Source organism: Vanessa atalanta, chromosome Z (genome assembly GCF_905147765.1).
Source record: "Vanessa atalanta chromosome Z, ilVanAtal1.2, whole genome shotgun sequence".
Taxonomy (NCBI): domain Eukaryota; kingdom Metazoa; phylum Arthropoda; class Insecta; order Lepidoptera; family Nymphalidae; genus Vanessa; species Vanessa atalanta.
The window spans coordinates 3223894-3245529 of record NC_061902.1 but is presented as its reverse complement, the minus strand read 5'-3'; the positions used below and the strand labels follow the sequence as shown (position 1 = coordinate 3245529).

General features: G+C 31.5%; 1 protein-coding gene across 1 annotated transcript in view; it reads left to right on the top strand.

The window, feature by feature from the left end:
* The window catches only part of LOC125075979 (SCY1-like protein 2), a 124121-nt gene that overhangs the window by 75485 nt on the left and 27000 nt on the right, over positions 1-21636 (top strand). Inside the window, exons 2-4 of the mRNA XM_047687887.1 lie at positions 3674-3898; positions 9879-10043; positions 16750-16870. Coding sequence (XP_047543843.1) covers positions 3674-3898; positions 9879-10043; positions 16750-16870 — 511 coding nt within the window. The remainder of the gene's footprint in view (positions 1-3673; positions 3899-9878; positions 10044-16749; positions 16871-21636) is intronic.

Genomic DNA, 21636 nt, shown 5'->3' with positions numbered 1-21636 from the left:
ACAAATATAAAAGTATATCGATTACAAAGGCATCGATTATATAATGTAACTGGTGTGAATAATGAAAGTAAAATTGTGTATTTAAGCTCTTTTGGAAAAAGTTCCAGCAAGTATATCCAAACGCGAAATCTTTTAATGCAAATCACAATAGTAATGAACTAAAAATTTATAATCTGCATTTTTTATTAAAAAAATGTCTTACTCATCTGTCATTATTGTATCCCTATATTTTTTTTCGTATAAAATATAACAAAAAATAACTAATAGTTTAAAAGCATAAGAGCAATCACTTAATAAAATTCCAACATTTGCCACATCGTAGCGACAATTTTAGGACAAATAAAACTTTACGGTTACCGACCACCATTATCGTAAAAGGATCTTTATCCGAGATCGTAAAATTGCCATTTGTCTCATAAAAATACCACAAATATTTACCACGCTTTATATTAGCTTCCTCTTATTAACCAACAAAGTCTGTTTGTAATATTTTAACCTTCAATTAAATAGTTTGTCGAACATCCGGATTTATTCGGTTTATTCGGATAACAGTACAATAGTTTGCTACCAAACTGATCCGATGATGGTATCAACAAATAATAATTGTGTTTTAGATATGCATGGTAGAAAAATGTACTCTTGACCGATTTTTGTCAGTCAGTTGCATACAACTGACATAGTATAGCGTAAGCTTGTGTTCGCAAACACAAATCTCTATTCTCAATTCCCCTAATCTCATACAAAAGAAACGGCTTTACAATACGACAAGAATCAGTAACAGTTCCATCAATTCTACGAGGCTCTAGTTTATAATACCTATATTGGTTGCAATTGAAAATTTCCGAAGAAAGAAGAATAAGTAGCAGCAAATATGTACAAAACAATTGCAGTATGACAGATGTAGATTGGCAGACTAATAAATAAATTTCTTAAAAAAGTCTTACGTATTACAAATATTTACAAAATATTTCTATCTTTACTTTTTATTAGTAAATTATATTATGACGCAAATATATCAGCAGTAAAAATCGAATTAAAAAAATATATGATTCTTTAAATTTATTTCAAAAATCGAGAACAGGACACAAAATCACAATTGAAGCAATAAAATTGTATAAAAAGTGAAAACCTTTGTTCAAAGAGGAGACCGCAAATCGCGATAATCCTGTTGTACCATTGTATGTTGTGTATTACTGATATTAATGACTTATGTAAAAGACGTAAACATTATAACAGTTTAGAATTTAACAATTTTTAAACTCTGATTCCCATAAGGATTTTTTGCAAATAAATAGTTTGGATGACTGGGAGATTTTTAAAATATAGTGACCGAGCTTTAGTTTCATTACTTTGATGGAAACCTTTTCACTGTTATTTATAGTATCGGATTTACTAAAGATAGCGGTAGCCTTTAAATGTATTTGATCAAAATAGTTGAAAAAATATAATATGTAGGAGAAAAATTTGGACGTCAAAATCCTAAATATAAATTTGCTACAAATCTCTATTGGCATTTTTTAAATCGCGTCGTCATAAAAATTTAGATTAAGATTATGTTTTGTAAACAAACCGTCACCTGATTACTAACACGCAACTCTATACCACTTTTTCCTTCATTTTATTTTTTAATTCGACCTCAAGTTCTCAGATTATCAAATTGCAAGGACATAGTAGAGTAGTATAGAATTTGAATTTGTACAAGTTTGGTAAGCTACCAGACTAGCACAAAGTGCTAATACCAAGTAAAATACGGTTTACCATAAACTTTGTAATTATTTAAATTAATGACTTAATTAGGAATATTCAAATCAAAATTAAAAACCATCGACTTCTAGCACCATTTTCCAGTTCAATCCTAATTCTGATTCTCCAGACGAAAATTTAACCAGACCTCCTGTCACTGTACTTATTGCCGATTTGTAATGTTTTATAAATATTTACCAATATACAAATGTTTCATATACAAACAGAACAGATATATTTATATGCAATAAGAATATAATAAGCGTTACCTAATAATAGAATGAAAACTATCAATATTTTTAGCAGTAAGTCAATTTAGATCGACTTTCATTTTACATAAAGCCTTTCATAATGCTTAAGGTTTCTTTAGTTACATCAAAGTTTGGGAAGCGACAGACAGCTTCATGAAAAATTTATGAATTTTGTGGGTGTTCACTAGGAGCGTGTATTTAGTTTGTATCTCGCAAATTTATTCAATTTGTTGGAGCGATAATTTAAGAAGAATGTAGCATAAAAGTGCAATATTTTGTAACATAAATGTTGAGTTTATTTTGCATAACATAAAATAGATAAATAAGATCTTTATTACAGGGATATAAGAATAATATTTTAATAATAAAATGCGCAACTAAAAAAAATATTTATATAATTTATGTTCCGAATCAGCGTTTCTACTGTACTTGTTTTGCGAGAAATTTTTCTGAAGATCGTCTGTTGTATAAACATAAAACAACTGACGATACTAAGAAAGATGTCTCGAGGAACTAGTGAACCTGCATCATTGTCGAAATCATCGTCACCATTCAGCCAATCGCAGTCTACTCCTGGACATAGGCCACCCCCAAGGTGCGCCGACGCTCCGAGTTCTTCGCCTTTCACATCCAATCCCGTCACTTTTTTCAGCTCATCGAAATTATTGAAGTGTATTTATCAACTGGGCTAAAACCTTTCAATTACTCTTATACATACTTGGAAGAACTTAAGTGCTTTCAAAGAATTGACTAAATTCCCTTCCAATTATTAGTAGTGAAGCTTGAGCTAGAATTGGGAACAGCAATAGCACAAGCAAACGAACCTGCGACTTTCACATCTATCACATCTTATAATCTGATAATATTTTAGTAATTTATATGGAAAATAATTTTATCAGTAAAATGTTGTAAAGTTAATGTATATTTGAATAATATATGTCCAAACAGCAATATTTAGTAATGCAATGGGACGGTTGTCATGATGAATGAGCCAGTGTAACTACAGGCACAGGTGGCATACCATCTTAATTCCCAAAGTTGGTTGAGCATATTCATCTTCGTCTACGTCTTGCCAAATCGAATTTATTCTAAAGAACTCCTAATATAACAGTATACTAAAATAAATGTATGTTCATTTAAAATAAAAATAAGTATATTTTTAACATTAACCCCTTCTTTTGTTTCAAAGCTATATGTAAAACAGATATGAACGAAAATTTTATCTTTCCCTCGAATGGCAGTATTATCGTTGATGTTTCGTTGCTGTTAATGTGAAATTTCATACTATCCGTAAAATTATTTCCTATGTCTTGTGTTTAACTAACTTCTGTACTATATTTTTTTTATAAAAACACCAATTACGATTTGGTGAATTATATGTACTTATATACATATTTTTGCCAATTTTCATTATTATTTACTTCAGTTTTCTAAATATAAATAGTTTCATAAACTCTGTTATTTCAGTCACGTTACAAAATTGTTTGCTAATCGTTTATAGCTACAAAAATCGCTAACGTATAATAATTGTAATATTATATATAAAATCTTGTATATAACATAAAATATACTACTGGACTACCATTTATTATTAATATGTTATTATTACTAATGATATGAAAACGCTTTAATTTTAACAAAAAAAATACAAGTATATAATATGAAACATTTGTTCACAGGAATGCTCGGTGTTCTTCTTCGATAAGCGGATAGCAGATAAACTTTACAAGCCAAAAAGGAAGGAGAGTATGCTTGACCGTATTAAGGCAAGCGTGAACATGCTAGACAGATTGCGCCATCCGAGGATGCTACAAATAATTCATTCACTTGAAGAAGGTCAGCATACTCTGGCGTTTGCATCCGAATCTGTTTATGCGAGCCTCCATAACATCCTTGCTTGGCAAGTAAGTATCATATTCATTAAATATATAGCACATGACGACCTTTAAAATGACGAGTATCTTTCATGATTTGTTTTTATCTTTTCACTTATGTATTTTATCTCAAGTTATAATTGGATATTTCTGAAAAAAATATAATGATCTCCCTTGTTTTTAAATAACATAAAATAGAGAAGTGGGTGTATTGTGAACAAAGCCGTGTGTTTTACGTGAGTACATAAACGTATCGAATAATATTTTTTGTGAGTATATCATATACCTCATGATCATTATTGTTTAGACGATGAATTGAACCCTATGATAACGCAAGAGTGCCTAGTCACTACTAAACGGAATCCTATAACATTGAATTTTACTCTCCGTTTAATTTAATCGTTTGAAAGTAAAGCTAGACCAATTTGGCTTTATATATATACAATTAACCTTGTAGATACATCATAATTTAGTCACCTATCAACATTAAAAGGTCCACCGAAAATAAACCTAAAGTCGATGTTAAAAAACTTGGTCATAAACAAGATGAAACTTTACTCCACACTTGAACTGCTTTATACTGTATATCAGGCTCAGGTTCGTTTATGTATGAAGTACTGGAGTAACTTTTGGAAAGACTACGCTTAACATAGTGTCATTCAGTAGATCCTCGTGATCCGTCTTAGATTCAATTCAATTATCATATTTTGTACATAGACGCAAAGTACGAATTGATGAAGACGATGATGATATCAGCCACGTCAGCCAAGGGATACCTTACACTCAACACAGGTGCACTCTCAATTCTCACACTGTCATAATCCAATGGGGCGGTAAATCCGTCACGACCGGAATGAGTTTGGGCACATGACTAGTGACTTTACGTACTTTCCTAGGCAATGAAAAGTCTTATGAAACCCAAAAACGTTTTATCGATCTGACCTTCGAATTGAACACAGGATGTCAAGATCTGCGGCACCAGCCACTAGGTCAATAGTTACTTCACCCTTTTACCATCGTTTGACAAGGCACGTTTGCTTGCCTACACCATCGACACTCCACTCATTCACTGTCTAATTACTCATGCGCACAGCAAAAAAGTGGAATGTCCATCCAGCATCTATATTTCTAGACCATTACAATCCAAATATCTTGAAAACACTAGTAAATAAGCATCTTCTAGACAAGCGTGTTTCATCATCGACTACATCTGAACTTACCATCAGCTGATAATGGTAAAGCGAAAACCTGTTCTCAACGAAAATAAGTCACTCGGATTTCTATGTTTATTTCTGATCTCCTTTTCAACGATACACAATACCGATGCCATACACGATGATTTGGTTTATGACGAGTACTGGCGATATTTTTATCTTGTTTGCTAACAATCGAAACTCAAACGAACATCGTAGCTTCTTCTAGTCAAAATTTAAACGAAAAGGAAATTATGTATCGCAGCGACCAGATCACAAAATAGTACGGATTCCTCCACCGTGTGCGTTATGTCACATTCCTCACTCAACGTAACAAATTCTTCGATGCTTTAGCTATCGACTTGTGTATTTGATTTTCTACGTATATGATAGATGTGTAGTTGTAACACCAAAACTTATTCCCCGTCAGTTCTCTGAATTATCTCCCTTTATCGAATCAAATTTAAAGATGTATTCACGTAAAAAAATAAAAAGAAATGCAATATGATGTACACATTTGAATAATGGAGTCCAATGACCTTTCGGCATTCATGTGCTATATCGTAACATCACAAGTCTCGATTATTTGCAAACAGAGAGCAATCCCAAGTTAAACTCTTAAAGTTAAATAGCGAAATGTAATATTGCGTCTTAATATGTGAGTTAAGATACTGTTATTTTATATTAAGGGATTGGCGTTGTTTGTTGTTTGCCACAGTACTCTCATCATAGTCACGTAATGATAATGATAGAGGATTCTCCGAGTGACTATAAAGAGTAAATTTAAAAAAAAATTTGACTGCTATGTAAGCATTGCATCTGTTTTGAAGAATTGTCGTATTCATTTTGGAGCTTAGTCCTTTTCGTCAGTACAGTTGTAGTTTATGTATACTAACGTAGCAAAATCATCCAAAATATTTAAGTTTTATTGCTTTGTTTTGTGTGTACTTATGTCTTGCACCCTATATACGAGATATGAATTCTGAACACATATTATTACAAATAAATCAATTGCAATTAATTACTTGGCAAAGCCGTACTTATCTTTGGCTATCCACTGCCTCTTTCTTCAGATTATCGGAACTTTGATAAACGTTATCCATTGTCCACTACAGTCTGCTAATTTTGAACGCTATGTCGATAATAATTCTCCGGATCATCTAGCAAACTAAGTACATAACAACTTTTAGAATCTACGATATTCAATTAAACATATTCTACACTGGATCAATTCCTAAAAATGAATAACAATTATTTCCCATTTTCCAATGTATCAAATTAATGCAATACCATCAGAGCATCGAAGGTCCATAAGCAGCAATTAAAATTGCTTCATCTCTTAATATGAGATTATATGTACATTATTTTTTTCAATTTACTGAACGTGATGAAGTCTTCAAAGACTTGGTAAATATTATTTATTGGTAATTTCCTGATACGAGAATATGACTTGAATCGCCTAGTTTGTTGATCGCAAATAAATACAACTTACCGCTTACATCCGATGATCTCATGGTGGGATTGATACAATTTTAGACGGTTTTGCCCTTTTCTTTGGGTCAAATTTAGTAATAGAAAAACAAGTAACTTCGTCATTTTTTAATCAGGATTCTAGTATGAATTTCGTTTGTGGCTAAAAATGATACAACTCGAGTCTGGATACAGTCAGTCAGGAAACTGCAGCCCTCCACACCTAAGATGCCTTAGTGTTCCAGTACATATGGCTTTTAGAAACTTGTGGAGCGTTAAAGTTCTCCTTACAATAGATGAAAACGAATTCAACTCAGAAAACCATTGTATTGATTCAATAATCACAGCAAACTACAAAATAAATACGACTACAACTTTCTGTATTGCAAATCAATACATCCGAGCAAAAATAAGAATCAAAGACTTAAAATTTCTTACAAGTCGGAACACGCTGTAAAAAGTTCTACCTAGCTTCAACACCCCGTTATTTATTAAAGCACTGAAATACTATTCAATATCGAATTAACAGAGTTCAACAGCTTAGAGACAAGTTAACAAGAGATTTATTACATTAATTTTCAAGTTCGAATTCGTTGCTAAACCTATAGTAAAAAATGCAAAAGAACGAGTACAAAAGTCCTGTAAACTAGAAAAAGCCCCAATAGCGGGTCCAGTATAAAAATGACCAAACGTACCAAACAGCTGTACTGTCAATTTGGAACGACTTTGGAAAATACGTTGTACAACTTATTCATCATAATGCCTTACGGTTTCCCACAAAATTTAAGTATGGAACGGCTAAAAGAAGAATGTTCCCTTAATGGTCATGGCTTCAACTGTTCATGGCTTCAACTGTTCACAAAATGCAAGGCAGCACAAGTCACAAAATCGACTTCTAGTTGGTTGTAGCATTCAAATGTGATTGAAACACTGTTGCAGGCATCCAACATATCCCTTGGGATTAATGATAGCTTCGATCTCATCACTGACGGGAACACCAAATTCAACTCACTAACCACACATAAAACTTAATTAATATACAACATTGAAACTTGACTGCATAAAAATAAGGATATATATCATATGAATATTCATTTATATTTTATCATATTTACATATGAATTGTTGACTTAAATATGCAAATCAACATTAAAAATAGCTTTTACAGCAATCATGATATAGTATAATGATGGCAAGAGTGTGAGCAGCATTCATTGCAGAATCCCAATCCCGACTCTCTAGGGGGAAATCTCAGTCTCAGTCGTCTTACCACCAGTGAATGTAATACTGCCAAGTGTTTCCACCAAAATATTATTTGGAATTAGAAACGAAATATATCATTACTGTAAACCATGTTATAAAAGAATAATGTGCTCTAGCGGCAAAAATATCCAATTGGCTAGCAAAGTATAAGCCATTAGTTAATAACGGTCAACATTAAAATGAGAGTGCACTTAGGGCGACTCCTTGCAATCAATCACTCTCTCGACGAGCTCCCTTGGGTGACACTGGCAACTTTAGCAACGCACACGAACAACGGGGACCTTCGTACCTAGAGAACTATTATGTACTTCTAAATTATTTCCTTTTTAAAATATAAAATACTAAACATTTTAATGAAAACCTAATAACCGAATTAAAAGTTAATAATGATGATTTGATTGCCTTTATCATGTTTATCTAGGTCGACGCAGTATGTAAGCTTATAAAAATAATTTTACTGCGTTATACGTCCGACCTTTACCTGAAGATAAACCTTCTTGGATATACTTTTGTTGGTTTAAAATCTAAAAGATACATTCTCTTCTTAGTCCGAGTCTAACAAGAACCTTTGGCTAAAATTGTCAGAATCCGTTCTATTTTGATTAAACCACCGCCCAAAATTAAATTAATTAAACAATTCTACAAAATCTATTATATGTTATAAAAACAACCTATAAATAACATATTTTGTACTTTACCGATATGTGTCTATTTGATTTAATTATTATTAGCATTCAATATATTTATCAGTACGGAGTTAATTATAATTTGTTTTTCTTCAATTGTGAAAGTCGAGATAAAGCCCCATTAGTCAGAAATGAAACCAATTTATATTTCAGAAGATCCGTCCTGAGAATGAAAGGAACCGTTGTGTTGAGTGATCTTATATATAATCGGTCAAGAAAGAGAAGTGTGCTATTGAATAAAAATGGTTGTTCGTCTTGACATCAAGAGAAAAAACCATTAAATATTCTCCTGTGAACCTTAATACGATCACAGTACTTATACAAGTTTTGTTAATTCGCGAACATTATTAACATAAAATAAGATATGAAAACATTCTCTTGTATATAATTTTATCAAAAAAGGTTAAGAATAAGTTAGTCGTATTCCATCTTAAATTTCGAAAAGACGCGATAATCACAAATCAAAATAAATAAGAACATAGAATCTATCATTTCCAAAAAACATCACAGATTCCTAAAAGAAGAGACTCAAACAAAAAATCTTACAAGAAAAACAACGACAACAACAATATATTTTTTTTATTTTTTTCATTAATATAAGAAATATTAGAATTATTCCTATAAAATTTAGTATTGTACTATTATGATTGCCATTTCTAAGATCATACTTTTATAAAGTCTATAATATTTCTATAATAAGTTTTACTTTCATTGATAAATCTTATTTAATAACACACTTAAAGTGCCTACGTGCAGATGCCCACTTCTTTGCAAGAGTCAATTACGTTGAATACAGAAAAATGAGTTTAAGCGATTGGCAACTCCACCTGTCTGGAATACTGGCGCTGCACGACTTACGATTTATCGCCATCTTGTTTCTCCTTCCGTAAAGAACATTTATACCGACATAAATAGACGTTTGTCCTACTTTGATCTCGATACCTACTATTAAGGCTTGGAAAACAATGATCATTTTAAAATAAATTCAAGATGATTTGCAATCACCTATTTACTTTTTTTTATTTATCGAAGTGTCAGAAAGGTTAAACCAGCTCCAACTCGATTTATTGATCACAAACTAATCAAATATATAGCTAATCATATGAACTAGATTATAATATATTTTTCGTCTACAATTACGCAGAATCTTCAATTATACTGGATCCGATCAAATTGTAGCAATAAAACTGTATTATTAGTTACACTAACTATTATATTATCTATCATTTCTCAATAACTGTGTTTTTATTTTAATTAATCTTTTGTTTTATTATCGTTCTAACTTAATATTTGACGTCTCTCTATTGGGTTCAACGCATTTATATGTTACATAGTCAAATAAAGTTTGGCCAACATTTAAAACTTTTCTTTATCAGCATTTTTTTTTTAAAACAGGAGTCATCCCCGATACCGCCAGGTGGTCAGATGCCCGTAATGCCGCATCCCATATCATTGGGACCGCCGACAGCGCAAATGATGCCACCTCAACCGCCATCGCAGCGTCCTCCATTTGCACGAGAATATCATTTTCTCGACATTGAACTTCGTTTTGGCATGCTTCAGGTAAATGTTTATTCGTATATAATTTGCCGTAAATTTAAATAAATAAGAAAGGTAGGTGGATGTGTAATGCTCTAAAGAGCAATAAATACACTTCCGTATATTCTATTTACAAATATCCTAAAGATCTGAATAATACGAATCTTTACAGATGATTGAATATTAAATTATGTTGATATAATTAATTTAGTGTTCCTGGGTAAAGCAAAAATATAGTAAGTTCTATGTGACGTACATAACGGGCGTATTTACTAACCCGCATTGGAGCAGTGTAGTGGAATAACCTTCACCTCAAGAGGACTTAATCCAGCGGTAAAACATTTGAAAATTGTTACTAATTAATTTTATATATAGTTTTAAAAAAAAACATTGGATTGGTGGATTCATGTCCACTGTTTTTGTTGTTTTGCCTGACAGCGATGCAAATTTACATACACTCGGGCGTGATCCTAACGATAATGTTCAATTATCTATTCATATTTGTCCCCCATTACAAAATAATAGATTTTTACGTACCAACTCTGTAATTATAACATAGCGTCTATGATCACACCAGTGACACAAGATTCTATAAAAATCGAACATGACAACAATGCGACGAATAATAAAATATAAAATGTTACCCAAAATAACGGACCACCTTTTCAGTTTTTTAGTTTTTACATTTGTTTTCTTTATGAAAAGTATGTATAGAATAAATACTAAAATATTAACACTCTTGTGACACAAAGTGTTTATATACGAAAATTAAAATTCATACAAATATGAAAATCACTCATACAAAAATCTTAAAAGTTTAAATTAATTTTAATTGTAATATAAAATAAAATAGCCGTTAATTGGCCAAAATTGTCTTTAGTAATTCAGTACTCTGTTATATTAATGATCGTGTATGTAATCGGATTAAAATACCGTAACACGACGTAGGCCGATTACCGATACGTCGAACATTATCTGAAATTACATTTATGTCCGATTTGGCAACGGTTAAACAACCCACGTCAATTTGTACCACTTCGGTGGCAAACTAAATTTCAAGGTCAACAAATTAGACCGATGCTAAAAGCTGGAATCATTTGGTGAATTTAATAAACATGCATATTGGACTTATGGTCGAGGAGTCGAAAGTAAGCAAACAACTAAATTGGAAATTATAAATCATCTCGTATTTGATGTTGAATAAAATAAGTACGTAAAACACACACCTTCACATTGTGAGAGAAAATCTATAAGGTATTAGGTATTAATGTGCAGTGTACGTCGTGGTGGTGCACTTAAGCTCCTTAATATGAACGAATGCCTTTGCCTTGCCTTTATGTTTTTTTTTCTTAATCTTTGGCAAAGAAGAGGGCAAAAGCAATAAGGCATGCAATGAGACCAATATAAATGTATAATCACAATATTACGCTACGTTGTCGTTTTATATTTCATAGAAATAATCAACAACTTTAATTGAAAATTTTAATTAATTAATTAATGAACAATCGCTGATATATTTATCCGTATAGATAGAAAACATAAATCATCAACTATTAAGGAGTCACACGATATACGCGGACGAATTTGAGAAGGAAATTTACAAGAGCAGCGGCTTCACACGAGTCGATTACATGCTTAATTGAAAGAGATCTGAACCGTCTGAACAGGATGAAATTTTCAATCTACATGAATCGATTTCGCAACAATTTTGAAAACACATTTCTTGAAAAAGTCGAATTAGTTATTTTTATTATTTATATATTTATAAACTAATGGGCTATCTACGAGTTTATGAAATCAACGACTTGATTATCGATTATACTTTATTCGTTTATATTACACGTTTGAAAAAAGCTGAATAAAGGTATTAATAACTTCAATGAAAGATATTTTAATATTTTTTATTTAAATATTATTTTTTATTAGAAGCAATATGTATATTTATAGTTAACAGACATACAATAGTTTATGTAACTAAACTTAAAATACGAAAAGGTTATCTTAGTCTACATTTTAATAAGAGTAATTTTAATAACAGTAATAATACATATGAGAGATTTAATTTAATATCTTTTTGTCCTCTATTTTATTGGAGCACTCAGTCCTGATTATAGAATTTATCCTAGTATCCTTAGGCGGACCATTAGGACTTTTCAATAAACTTTGATAATGTATAGTTTAAGTAATTTCTTCCTACTAGAAGGATTATATCCTTCACAGTATTTTATTTACTTATTTTATTTGCTTCTTTAACAACGTGCACACAGATTAAAATAATATAGTATAACAAAAGTAAAGTTCTATTCTAAGAGTTACAATTACTTAAAGAAGAACACAACATGAATAAAAAGAAAACAAATCAACATCTTAACCTAACGTAACTTCTTAATTTTAAAACTACTAAAAAAAAAACTATGTAACAAAAAAAAATATATATATTTGAAAGGATGCAACAACTTAGACATAATATTTGTTGCCCACTACGATCTTATCCATAAATGCAATGGACGTAACATTTAGATTGACACTGTTTTGACACTCATCATAAATATTATACATTTGTAAAAATGGGCTATGTAATGTAATATTTGTTTAATGCTTTGTATTAAATAAGTGTTAATATAATTGACCTAGGTAATCTGCTGGGAACAATAAAAGTAAGCTTTTGTAATAAGTCTGAATTCATAATCGATAAGTCATTCTTTGTATAATTTGAATAATTCGCTAAGCTTGCAATAAAAATTTATATATCTAATGATTTTTTTTGGGATGGACTCAAGTCTATCGATGTGATCGATGTGATCACTGTGATGTGACGGTATCTAGGAGACCAAAATACGCTACAGTACTCTTAATTACTTCTCTCCAACGCATGGTACATAACAATTTTTATAGTTGGTTGCTTGAAGTTCTTAGATTCTCTTATCAGAAATCCTACTATTTTTTATGCCTTGAGGGCTAAAATTTCAATATTTTTATGGAATTTAAGTTTTCTACAAATTCTATTAGAGTACACGGTTTATAATTCACATAATCTGTATTTTTATATTATAACAAATGAGTAAGAATAATGTTATAATTCTTATGAATAATCTATATTGAGTTATATACTCGTGCACTTCAATCAACCTATAAACCTTTTTTTATGTTATATTTGTTTTCTTAATAAGAGTTAGTGGCAAATAAACCACATGATGATAAGTGGACTATAACCAACCACCCATTCCTTAGATCGCCAATGCGCCACCAACCTCATGAGCTAACCCTTTGACTTGCTGTTTGGTAGTAAAATATCTGATGTCAATTAAATCACTTATTGATCAAAAGCGTGCTTCTTATCACAGAAGTATAACATGTCAATATGTAGGATAATGTTTTAGATAAAAGTTAATAACATCAAAAAATATGAACCATCGAAATTGAAAATTATAAATGATACCCAAATATATATACTATATTTTTAGTAACAATGCATGGTTAACTGTGTGACGTCATTCGAAATCCTGCATAGCGGAACACCTAAGATGGCGGACATTTTTTTTTAATTAATTCCTGCTATATGAGTTTTAAATGAAAGGACTTACTGAGAATACAAATGCAAGTTTAATTACTAAAAAGTAAAATAGAATTTAATAGTAAAAAACATTTTTATAAACAAGCTTTTATATAAACGCCTTAAAAAGAAAATAAAATAAACTTTTACACTAAAACATTTACTCTAACGTCACTTCACATTTGATACAATTTATATGATTAAAAAAGCTTGTCGCGAGATTTACTTGTGTAGTTAAAAAAGTAAATGAAATAATTTGTTGTGAATAATTTTTTCTATTAAAATTTTCCAACGAAGTAAATCTCAAATAATTTACGAATATGACAGAACTTTAATTTATACGTATATTTTCTCTACACTTTGAAATTTTAGCCGATAGTTTTAGAAATATTACGAGATATTTAACTAAAGGCGTGAAAAAACATTCGGGTCATATTATGCATGGTTGCATGTTTTTTCGCCCGATTTGTTCGCCCGTGCTGTGCTAAGCACGGGCGAACAAATCGGGTGGCGAATGTTTCTCATATCTCATTGATTAAAGAACAGCACGGGATAAAATGCGATGCTCGTGCGAGGTCGCAAAGAGTTAGGCATTCATAAATACTTTCTCGTGCTTCATAATTTCATTAATTGAATAATTCATGACTACAAGAGTGCAGTACAGATACACTTTATAAAATTATAAAAATAAACTTAAAAAATACATTACTACCTTTGGATGTCTGACTGTCGTTTCGTCATTTCCAAAAGGATTCTGATCATGAGCGTCTGAAAACAGTTTTATTATTTATTTTTCAATAAATTCTACGAGCTCATAAGTTTCAATGCAACGATGTCATTCTTACTTTATCTTCTATCTTTAACCTATATTATGACACAATTAATAATATTAATAACTCTGCCACTTGAACGAATCATATAGGAAGATCGACAGCTCTCTAAAAAATAAGGAACACTACGAAATTGATCATTTAGTAGCAGAAAATTAAGTCTCATTGCTAAGTTTCAGTTCGATCGCCGCCCCGTGTAGAATTGGTCGATATTGGTTTAATCGGATAACGCCACGTTTAACTCAAACGTATTTAAACGATTCGATGGAAATTACGTTCAACAGGTTGGGATCGTAAAATATTATTACTACTTTATATGTAGTGTAACTAGAACATTGTTATAGAAATACAACTAAATTTGAAGAGTAATTGTGATAAGTAAAGTATATCTGTCTGTGAATGAGCCACTGCTGAGATAAAGCATCGTCTTCTGCACTTGATGACAATATTTGTAGGATTATTTATAACATATGTAGGTTATTCCTCTTGTATACTCCAATGCGGATTAATAAATTCACAGGTAACAGATTTCACCAGACGAATGCAGGTTCTGACATGTTGTGCTTCAGTGCCGAGTTATAACATATAAACACACATTAGGTACATGAAAATGTAGAGGTTCTCGGTCGGGTTCAAAATCTCAATATTTGGTTGAGATACACATGCCTCAACTCTTTGAAGTTGGCCAGTGTAAATTTGTAAATATGTTGCGTAAAAATTATGCTTTTAATGTCATTTTATGAAATATAAATCAATTTTACTTAAACTTTGATTAAAAAAAAAAGGAATATCTAGAATATCTATCGCGTGCATTGTTCAAAGGGTATTTTAAAAGTTAATTGTATTAAATCATTTCTATTTTATCACATCGTTTCGGTAATTTCATTTGAAGGCGCGTAAAAATTTATTTAATTTTAAAGCTCTGTAATAATAAAGCTGAAAGCCTTTAGCTGATAAAAACCTTAAAACCTTTATGTAATATACCTTATTACGAAACCCGTTTGCCCGATTTTTAATTAACATCAATCAACGTTTAGTAAAAAATGTAACGCACAAGTCCACGGCATTTAATTGAGGATTTTTGAATTTTTTTAGTGACTTTTGCATTGAATAAACATCAAAGCCAATTCAAATTCAAAAAGTCCAATAGATGTGAATGTGTTAACCTTTCGATTTATTTCGAAGCGGACAAAGTGACTCGTGAAATTAAAGAGAGGTAACGAGAACGATGTGAGTTTTACTAAATTACAACGCAGCGGTACTAAATAGGCACTCCTATTCGCTTGCTCAGAGTACATCTCGCATAACGGATTCACACACTGATGTTACAATATAACTTACATACGTTGACTTGCTTTGACATTTTTTAAATATATAAATGCATATCGATGTTATGTATATGACAGTACACCGTTCTATACTGTGACCATACTATGAACGTATCGGGTACAAAAAGAAGCTCGACACGGACTACTATGCCCCTAAAATATATCAACAGCAGACTACACTCACACAACGATTTTAGTAAACATAAAATCCGCGTATCATATATGTATGATTCCCGTTCACTTATCTAAAATATATCCTTTGTATAGAGAAGTGTGAGACTATGCCCGTCACATGCCATAGGAGAGGAGCCCAAGAGAAAACTCTCTTTTTGATTTACTCGAGCGCGACAGATAACATAATTTCTTGCTTGCTAAAGTGTAACTTCACCATAAACAAGCCCTTTATATGAAAATTAGTATAGTAAAAAAAACGATTATCAGAAATACTCAAGTGCGTCAGTTTTAGGTAAGGATGGTAATCTGACGAGTTAATCGTAAGCTCGTTACGCTCAGAGAAACATTGGGGCATCTAAAGTATCACACGTTCTGATATTTACGTAAATGTCTTTTTTAATTCATTTTTAAACCTGTAGACTCCTTCCCCCTTAACTGAAATGGGAAACATTATATCATTTGTTTATAATTCAAAGTCCAATCAGTTCATGTAACACACACAGTAACACTCACAAACACAGCACAGAGCGTATCGGCATCGGTAAAATATCCTCGCCGACAATTGGTGACGCTCCGTGCATGGTACGTGACGATGCTGATCGGTGACGGAACGATCTAGTGGGCATTGTTCATACTTCTCTTTATACGCAGCACAGTCACGGTGTGACAAAGTGTGGATGGACCTTTATAGTTCGCATGTAAAATACAAAAAAAATAATTAAATTTACAAGTATTTATATATAATAAGAAATATTCTAACACGCATTCTAACGCGACGTGCGTCAATATGTTTTCGTTTTCGTGACAAAGTCATATCCACAATCATATTTTTATTTTGCTTTTAGATCATCGAAGCGCTACATTTCATGCACTACAGCATTAGGCAAATCCACCGCAACATTTGCCCGCAAATAATCATCGTTACTAAGCGGGGGACTTGGAAGCTATTTGGGCTCGAATTTGTCGGTAAGTCTATTATACATCATTGCATGACTTTATTAGTTAGTAATGAACGACTCACTTGTTTAATTATACTTTAGAAAAGGTACTGGAGGTGATTCATATATACTTAAATGAGAGCGCTGTAGTTCTCGATCGACGGTTCAATATTTTATTGTTTTACTTTAACTCGCAAACCTTGCTTTACTTAATATGGTCTGTGAAATGACGATTCAAAAGTGCTTGTAAAAGCCTACTTGAATAATGTTTATTTTGATTTTGTGTTTTGCGAATAATTAAACCCGGTGACTACATTAAAAAATGGATACGTCTCTCTTACGTATACTAAGAGTATCTAATAAACGTGTACTACTAGTATATAAATTTAACGTAAATTAAAATGTACTATATTCATGTAAGTAAGCTTTTACAAGCTCATTTGAGTGGTCATTTTTTACAGGATTATATAAAGGCTACCATAATTATCTCCTGACGAGAAGCGACAAAAAATCTGTATTCTTCCTCCTCTTCAATCTTCTCCATCAATTAAATTATGTAACTACGTAATTTTTTTTCCAGTTACGTAAGAATTATTTACAATAAGGCCTGATTTTTTTTTACAAAAACTACGACCGCGTTGATTGTTGGCAAGGGTTCAGTTCCTCATTTCCCCGTTGAATATCAATTCCGATGCTCTGGATAAAAAAATAATTAGATCTCCTTCTGATTCCACTTCCACTGGTGACAACCAATGGAGGCAATAAGACGAGGTGTTATACGAACTAAAAACAATTGAATTTATATGCCCGTAACTTGTATGAATATCAACAAATACTGACTCAAAGCTCTTTCTACCTTATCATCTTTATAATCTTGTATTAAGTAATGTACTTACTTACCTGTTTAAAAATAAATAACAAAATAAATAAATTCGAAATAAATCACGTTGTATTTAATTAATACGAAAGTTAAATAAGTAGATTACTTAATGCTTTCGAGTGGATCGTCTGTAAAGGTATTCGATTATAAGTAGAAAACTCGAACATAACATGAATATATATTTATATACCGTGAAAACATTTGCGATTGTATATCGCAGACTCTTTGAAGTATAGTTCAATCTGTTACGACGACCTACATGGATTAAAAAATTAGTAATTTACAAAAGGGCTGATAATTATTTCAACTCCAACATAAGGTAAATAAATTAAAAGCTCGTTAAGGGATGTTATAGCTGAGCAAAGATTTGTTCTCTCATTAGAAGCATTTAGTTTTCTGTAATTAAAATTTTATACTTGTTATTATTAGATCTTTAATTATATTTTGTATTTGAATAATAATAATAACGTCGTCTTGACTGATAGCAGCCGTAACGACCTGTTTTATAATTTAGTCTGAACTATAATGGTCACAATGCAAAATTGTGTAAGAAAACACTTCTGCACGCGTCATTACATCAATCTCATAGTCTGATGGGAAAGCAATGACACATCGGAGAGATTAGGCTCAAAACAATTGTCTCCGTGTGCCTTTCAAGGGACAGGAACTACCGTGCTATACTTGTGACTATACTTGTGACTATACTTGTGACTTAGCTCTGCCAACTTTCCAGCCTGCTACTGAGGTTCCTTATAAATATGTATTTGACGATTTCATTTTCGTCTTGATATAATTATTTAACTTGTTATGTAACTCGATTTGCGTTACATAATCGTTGACACATTTACAAAGAGCTATTCAATCGATTAAAATATTTTCAGACTTTCATAATGCCCAACTTTATTTTGGACATTAAAATCAATTACAATTAAGAAGTTAATACATTAACAACCGAAGTTTTTAATATTATTTTTAGTTAACTAGAAATGTAATTAAAATAGGAATACTCGTTAATAAATAATACTCAGCGAAAATCGATTCTGTTATTAAAAACAAACATTGTGGACGAGCAATATTGTATACAATGATGAATAACTAAGTACATGATTCACTTCAAACTATACAAAATTGCAATGGAGTTTTAAGATAAAGGACAGTTTCGGAGTAGTTTGTCAATAAATAAAACGAGGTTTCTGATATCGAAATCTGATACCGATATTATATAGGGGAATGTGAAAACTCTTCACAATATAAATATTGCAAAATACAAATATTGAAGTCAAAGAATGAACTTATAACTTGGAAATCGGACTCGAGGTCGAATCGCTTGTGTCGTCTTACAAGATGTATGTAGGGATAAAAAGAATCGTAATAAAGATTGATGAACTATGATGGAACAACTGTGGGTTAACGGGTTCAGTGTAAAGCTAACGCCGTTTCGCAATGTAAATTTCAACGAGAAGAAACTCAGTAGTGACTCCTTTACTTAATTACGCCTTCTCTGTAACGAAGTTTTAAATATCTATTTAACTAGGTATCTTTATTATACAATATAAAAAGAGTATAGTTTGGACATTTTGTGCTCATTCGCCGCTTCAATGCAAATTATAATTTTGTTTATTTATACAGCTTTACATAGAAAATGATTTCATATTAAATTTCAATGCTAAGTATAATATCGTTAGGCATAACTAAATACACGTTGAAGGTCACTCTAGAACCATTATCAATTTTAATTGCTTTGAAAATTGTTAAAGTCAACATAATTTACATGCGACCTCATCGTTCTGAGTTTCGGCATAGTGCCGGACAATGCGCATTGATTGTAATCAGTTTGTCATTTACTTTATCAGTGTGAACTTAGCTTAACTATGTACGTTTGTTTGTATTTAGTTTATTTTGCTTTACATATCTAGGATGCGAAAGCGATTCCGTAGCGCCCGCTGAAAAGACAGAGAGGGTACCGCTGGTTTTTTTAGTGGGTACTCCGGTGTACTAGGGCGCAATAGAGTCGTCCTGGGCACCGGCGTGTCCCACACACCACCCGCCCCTTCGCGTGGGTTAAACGCGTAGTGCATTTTCCAGTGAGAAAAAAGGGGCAATATTGCCATAATTGCAATAACAAAAGATTTATTTATCAAAAATGCAATTCATGTTTTTTTTTTTTCTGGTGTAAATCTCCATAAAAGTTTAATAAAATTACTCTCAAACGATAATTTTATAGTGTTAACGGATTAAACCGCACTCAGATCAATTTTACATCGTTAAAATTGAGAATATAAAATGCACATTGCATGAGATTAATATATTACAAAACAAAGGCTTTATATAACAATTTCATTAGGTAATTTGTTTTGAATGATAATGGTTATAAATGTCACTTTTAATACGAATATATTTTGGCACATAGTTCTCTCGTAACACAAGTTGAACCTTTCAATCTTTAAAGTTAAATTAAGCGAGGACTCCTTTGTACACGCCATTGGAAGTCCTTCAATTTCAAAAACTCATTTAGGACGACCAAACTTAAAATTGTTCTTTCAAGTTCATCTTGTAAAAACGGAATCCCTGCTATTTATAAAGAATGTCTATGGAACCTATTGATTGATGAACAAAGTTTGAGGAGTAATGAAATTCTTTTAAATATAAATGTATAAATAATATGCTTTAAGCAGTATGCACTGTACTAATACTGACTCCTGTAGCCATCGCGATACTTGTCATCAACTGCTGTCTATTGAATTACTTGAATTTGTCAATCAATTGTGATTTACAATAACTCCTTTATTATATGCAATATCCTTTTTTCAATAATGGCAACACAGTTGGCGACCCCTTTAAACAGGTGTCACAGATGAAAAATGCCCATTTCAAAATTTAAAATAGTGGAGCTGTTCGCAGGCACTGTTCCTAAAATATTTTATTTTAAAATTATCATTTATTATTTTTAACTTTGTGGAAGGGCCATCGTCCGTGATAGCGCGGTTTAAGCTTTTCGGCCATGAAAAGCGAACGTACGAGTAGGTGTGGGATGAACATATAAATGATAATAATGAGCATAATAAACTTGCAAATAATAATGACATCAAAATAGGATGCTAATCACGTGTGAATAGTCAGTGTTTTGTGGGTTTAATAATACCTATTCATATAATTAGGTACTTTGATTTTGCCTTGCCTGACCAATGTCGATATAATATTACGCTTACTGTTTCTCTCAAATCATATTATTACTTTAAATATTTGTTTACGATTCATGGAATGCCAGTGTTAAGTTGTAATTGACTAATTATTAAGGTGACTATATTATACAAATATATATATATATATATATTTTAATGGTAAACAATTTAATACCTTGACCTTACTATTTACGTATATTTTTATTAAATATGTATACAGGATAATGTTACAATATTTATACAATACGATTTATCGATCCAACAAGAAATTACGACTACTGATTTTCTCACCGGTTCATCTTGATTGAATATAGTTCCTTAAAAGGTCGATTCAAAAATGTCTTTTAACACCTCCTTGAAATAAGTATATTTTGATTTGAATTTTTACATTAATATTATTGTATCTTATGTATATAAGTTGAAATATTAACACCAAAGGCTCGACTCATTGATTATCTTTTTATCTATTATTACTAGCTAGTGAGCTAGGACGAGTGCGTCCTTAACACTGGAAATATAAACTACTTATCTACTTTAGAAGCGTACGGTGAAATAGCTGATTCGGGTTGTTACAGACGGATTTACACAAAACCCTTCCACCAATGGAAAACGAGAAAAGCTTCAGTTTAAAGTAATAATATAACTCCAAATATCTAATTTACTCAAGTAGGTCAACGTAGATAGACCTTAGGATCATAAATAGTCTTTTAGGATCCAATTAGAAAGACCCGA